This window comes from Pristiophorus japonicus, chromosome 4, assembly GCF_044704955.1.
Source record: "Pristiophorus japonicus isolate sPriJap1 chromosome 4, sPriJap1.hap1, whole genome shotgun sequence".
NCBI lineage: Eukaryota > Metazoa > Chordata > Chondrichthyes > Pristiophoridae > Pristiophorus > Pristiophorus japonicus.
The window spans coordinates 128,181,186-128,186,716 of NC_091980.1; the positions used below are offsets into that span (position 1 = coordinate 128,181,186).

General features: G+C 44.5%; 1 protein-coding gene across 1 annotated transcript; it reads left to right on the forward strand.

Annotated features, from left to right (window-relative positions):
• Nucleotides 1–3,468: 3,468 nt before the first annotated feature.
• LOC139262174 (ferritin heavy chain, oocyte isoform-like) lies at nucleotides 3,469–5,325 on the forward strand. Its single transcript, XM_070877319.1, has 4 exons — nucleotides 3,469–3,570; nucleotides 4,126–4,272; nucleotides 4,673–4,798; nucleotides 5,170–5,325. Exons 1-4 carry the CDS (start codon nucleotides 3,469–3,471, stop codon nucleotides 5,323–5,325), a joined length of 531 nt encoding a protein of 176 aa, XP_070733420.1.
• Nucleotides 5,326–5,531: the final 206 nt, after the last annotated feature.

The window sequence follows — 5,531 nt, forward strand, 5'->3', positions numbered from 1 at the left end:
TCTCCTAACTTGAGGAAGGACATTCTTGCTATTGAGGGAGTGCAGCGAAGATTCACCAGACTGATTCCCGGGATGGTGGGACTGACCTATCAAGAAAGACTGAATCAACTGGGCTTGTATTCACTGGAGTTCAGAAGAGTGAGAGGGGACCTCATAGAAACGTTTAAAATTCTGACGGGTTTGGACAGGTTGGATGCAGGAAGAATGTTCCCAATGTTGGGGAGGTCCAGAACCAGGGGTCACAGTCTAAGGATAAGGGGTAAGCCATTTAGGACCGAGATGAGGAGAAACTTCTTCATCCAGAGAGTGGTGAACCTGTGGAATTCTCTACCACAGAAAGTAGATGAGGCCAATTCACTAAATATATTCAAAAGGGAGTTAGATGAAGTCCTTACTACTCGGGGGATCAAGGGGTATGGCGTGAAACAGGAAGAGGGTACTGAAGTTTCATGTTCAGCCATGAACTCAATGAATGGCGGTGCAGGCTAGAAGGGCTGAATAGCCTGCTCCTGCACCTATTTTCTATGTTTCTATGTTTCTATAAGGTTACAGATTGTGGTGGAATACAATTCTGCGGCTGCTGATGGCCCACAGACCTCCTGGATGCCCAGTTTTGACATGCTAGATCAGTTCAGAATTGATCCCATTTAGCACGGTGGTAGTGCCACACAGCAAGATGGGGGTGTCCTCAGTGTGAAGACTGGACTTCATCTCCATAAGGACTGTCTGGTGGTCACCGCTACCAATGCTGTAATGGACAGGTGCATCTGTGACAGGTAGATTGGGGAATCAAATAGCTTTTTCCCTTCTGTTGGTTCTCTCACCACCTGTCGCAGGCCCAATCTGGCAGCTATGTCTCTCAGCTATGCCCATGCTTTATCTGAACCCTTGAGACTTCATGCAATCTGGAGTCAATGTTGAGGACTCCCAGGGCCACTCCTTACCGATTGTATAGCACTTTGCCGCAACCTCTGGTGGGTCTGTCCTGACGGTGGGACAGGACATACCCAGGGATAGTGATGGAGGTATCTGGGACATTGGCTGAAAGGTATGATACTGTGAGTATGACTATGTAAGGCTGTTGCTTGACGAGTCTGTAAGACAGCTCTCCCAATTTTGACACAATTCCCCAGATATTAGTGAGGAGGGCTTTGCAGGATCGACTGGGCTGGGTGTACCGTGGTCGATGCCGGGTGGCTCATCCTGTTTCATTCTTATTATTGTTTCTCATAGCGGTTTGTAAAAACTGAGTGGCTTGCTAGGCCATTTCAGAGGGCAATTCAGAGTCAACCACATTGCTATGGGTTTGGAGTCATGTATAGGCCAGACCGGGTAAGGTTGGCAGATTTCCTTCCCTAAAGGACATTAGTGAACCAGATGGGATTTTATGAAAATCCGATAGCTCCCTGGTCAACATTACTGATACCAGCTTTTTATTCCAGATTTTTATTTAATTAACTGAATTTAAATTCCCCAGCTGCTGTGGTGAGATTAAACATTAGTCCAGGTCTCTGGATTATTAGTCCAGTAACATAGGGCTCAATTTTGCCCAACCCGTTTTTTGGCGCACTTACCTTAAATGCGGCGACTTTGCACGCTGGAAACGGCGCCGGAAAAACGTCGCCCCATCCTGGCCGCTCTTCCAAGTCCCCGGAGTCCCAGCGTGGCGTGCATTGTACAATGGGGGGCAGAGCAACAGGCCAGCGCAGAAAGCATTGCCGGCAGCTGCGCGCATGCGCAGTGAAGTCTGCACGCATGCTCCTGCCATCCCAGCCTGTCCTGCGGGCTGTGAGCTGGACCTGATGTTCGCAGCCCCTATCCCCGGCCAAAGGGACGGCCTGATCTCGTCGCACCCTATCCCCGGCCGAGTGGCCTCCCGCACCGGCCGGCCGGCCCGCTTTGTTCGCGGGCGAGGTAGGACTTGGTTTTACTTTTTATTTATTGATAGTTGTGCTTGAGAGTTTTGATTGGTGGGAGGGGGAAGAGGAGGAGAGTTTTTTTGGCGGGGGGGGGGAGAAAGAACGTTTGGGGGCAGGGGGAGAAAGCGTGTTTTGATGGGGGGGTGTGGGGGAGAAAGAGTGTTTTGATGGGGGGGCGGAGAGAAAGAGTGTTTTGATAGGGGTGCAGAAAGGGAGAAAGAGTGTTTTGATGGGGGAGGGGAGAGAAAGAGTGTTTTGATCGGGGCGCAGAAAGGGAGAATGTTTTGATGGGTGGGTGGGCGGGGGTGGAGAAAAAGTGTTTCGATGGCCGGGGGGAGAAGAAAGAGTGTTTTGATGGCGGCGGTGTGAAATTAAAAAATAAAAAACTTGATTCTGTCATAAAGGCATAAAAATTTCTTTTGATTGATTGCTTATTACTTTTTGTGATTTGTTTAGTGCTTTGTAAGTCTTGGTGCTTTAAATGTACTAAGCTGCGCCGATTTCTTAACTGCCCGCAATGTTTTTCAGAGCTGGCCACATATGCTGACCTAAGTCGATTTGGAGTAAGTTTTTGCTGGCCAAAGTGGAATAAATGGTGTAAGTGTCTGGGAACGCCACCTTTCGAAAAAAAAACTGAAATAAAAAAAAATCGCACCTAACTGACTTACTCTGGAGCAAATTTTGGGGGGAAAATGGCATGTTTTAACTTACGCCAGAAAAAACAACTTACTCCAAAAAAATTGATGCAAATCATTGTCAAAATTGGGCCCACAACCACTATGTTTAGATGTTACAACAAACCCATAGATACCTGCACATGACCAACCCAATGAACGATGGCGATCCTCATACACGCACTGAAGCATCCAGAACTATTAAAAAGACACTGACTTATAAACAACAGAGGATTCAATTAATCTTTCAAGGTGGCCATTACCTGGTCCAGGCAGAGCACGGTCGATGGGGAGTTCGCTCCATCTGGCTGCCTCTCTTCACAGCTATGTCCATGCCCCGGCTGTCCCTGGAGCGTTGTCTGCTGGTATGTTGGAGGCTTTCCGTGACAGGTGTGCACCAGAGGGACTGGATTGCAGGGTGGATACAGGGAACTAAATTATAATTTGAAAAGTTTTTATGTTACTTTTGTCACATTTGAACTTATTGTTCATTCCCCTTTATAAAGGGGGCACTTATGGTTTAAGATTTTCCCAATTGATTTGCCTAAAGAGTAGGGGATTCATTTAAACCTGTGATTCTGGATATCTGAACTCTGTTTGAGGAAAGTTAGGACAATTTAGATCCTCATTGAGTTGTCAGCCAATGATATTCGTTCTTCAAAGATCTGACTGACTCTGGGAGTCCATCTCCCCTATCCCTTTAGTTGATTGGTGCTCTGAGAGGCTGCAACTTCTGATTGGGTATTGAGGGCTGTCACTCATGATCTCGACTGCCACACCCTGGATTATACCGAAGCATAAATACAGGCATTTAAGATAAATTACATCCCAGTTTGTTGTTTCAACAAAGTTTAGATTTGTATTAAAGAATCAAGATGGCTTCTCAAGTGCGTCAGAACTACCACCAGGATTGTGAGGATGCTGTCAACAAGCAGATCAACATGGAGCTCTATTCCTCCTATGTTTATCTCTCGATGGTGAGTGTTGTACATTTGACCACTTCACAATGGAGACTATGTAATGTGAATTTATTAAATTCGGTGCTGTATCCAGCCCACCTATTCTGAGTATCTTGAATCTTAATGACTCACTTTCCTGGGCTCTTTTGAGCTTGTGGTTAAGTTATTTGGAATACATTCTGCACTCAGTGCATGTATTTCAGAACTTGTATCCTTTATAATAAATCACTCCATGGACTTTCATTACCTTGCTTTTTTTTTATTGGAGGATGTCATCTTTAAAATTAGAACTTGGACATTTAGAAAGGAAGTTCAGAAGTATTCTTTCCTGTAAGGGTGGTGGAAATCTGGAACCCTTTCTTTCCCATCCTCCTACAGCACACAAAAAATGGCTTTGATTCTGGGCCAAGCTTTATTATTGGGTAAGGGTATAAAAATATTGTTTCTGTGACAATATACACACCAGTTCAGTGAGCCTTTGAACCCTTGAAAAAAAAAAGCAACATTTTGAGATTGAATTTATAATAGGCCTGTGAAATAATGCACAAAAATACTTTTCTGATTTCTCCACAGTCCTTCTACTTTGACCGGGATGATGTTGCCCTGCGTCACTTTGCTGAGTTCTTCAAGGAGCAGTCACATGAGGAACGTGAGCATGCTGAGAAACTGATGGAATTCCAGAATCGGCGAGGAGGACGGATCATCATGTCTGACATCAAGGTTGGATTTAATAAATGAGTGGCTTTCTGTATGGCTCCTCTTAGACTAAATGTTCCCATATGTGCTAAAGCAATTGGTTCCAATTTACAGCACACAGGCCATTTGGCCAAACTGGTCTTTGCTGGTGTTTATAACTCCACACGAGCCTCCTCCCACCTTGTGTCATCTCACCCCATCAGCATATTGTTCTCTTCCTTTCACCCCATGCACTTCCCCTTAAATACATCTCTGCTATTTGCCTTATCAATATGGCTCCAGTTGTTGTGATGGCATCATGGCAAATTTTAAATTCTAATATACGTTCATGTTATAATAGAATTTTGGTTGGACTCCTAATTTCCTTCAATACTTTCTAATAATTGTATCATCAATTGTAAATAAACTGGAATTTTCTCTCCAGAAACCAGAGCAGGATGAGTGGAGCAATGGTCTGGAGGTGATGCAGAGAGCTCTGCAGATGGAGAAGAATGTGAACCAGAGTCTGCTAGATCTGCACAAACTCTCCACTGGGAGCACTGACCCTCATGTAAGTTGTTAATGATTTAATGTCGGCTTTTAGGTTCCACAGTCTCCAATTTACCTGATTGGGCCTAATTAATAGATCTCTATGCATAATAGCTTTGTGTAAGTCTACCCTTTTTTTTTGTTGGTGAGCAGTGGGAAAGGATTGGGGAGGTTGGCCTACTGTGGACTGTGACTAGTAAATGTTTCCCAGTGATCCCAGGATCTGAGCACCTACCGATTGTGCAGTAAATTTAATCTAATGCAGTAATTCCATCAATCTCAATTGCACCACTTTACTATCCTCCTGTTCGAGGATTAAAATACAAACTCCTGAAGGGGAAGCTGACATTCCTTGATATCTACTGCTGGACATAACTAGCTTCCTTCTTTCAGTTGTGTGACTTCCTGGAGACCCACTACTTGGATGAACAAGTGAAGATGATCAAGAAGCTTGGAGATCACATCACCAACCTGAAGAGACTGGGCGCCCCTGAGAATGGCCTGGGAGAGTATCTGTTTGACAAGCACACACTGGGGGAGAGTGACTAAACTGACTGATGGGATTTGTTTTGTACTTTGTATTCCTAAAATTTAGACTCCTGTCCTGTCGGCAAATAGGGCTTATGACTTTGTACAAAGAGCTGTGTGCTTGATGTGAAATGTAACATAACTGTCAATAAAATGTTCAACATTGGACTGGATTTTGTCATCTTGTATATTTGAGGTGGTTGCTTATTTTTCAATTAACATAACGT

Excerpts from the sequence above, each read along its gene's own strand:
- LOC139262174 (XM_070877319.1), top strand. The coding sequence starts at position 3,469 with ATGGCTTCTCAAGTGCGTCAGAACTACCACCAGGATTGTGAGGATGCT. Across the intron at positions 3,571-4,125 it reads CCTATGTTTATCTCTCGATG|TCCTTCTACTTTGACCGGGA; the intron begins GTGAGTGTTGTA and ends ATTTCTCCACAG. Across the intron at positions 4,799-5,169 it reads CTGGGAGCACTGACCCTCAT|TTGTGTGACTTCCTGGAGAC; the intron begins GTAAGTTGTTAA and ends TCCTTCTTTCAG.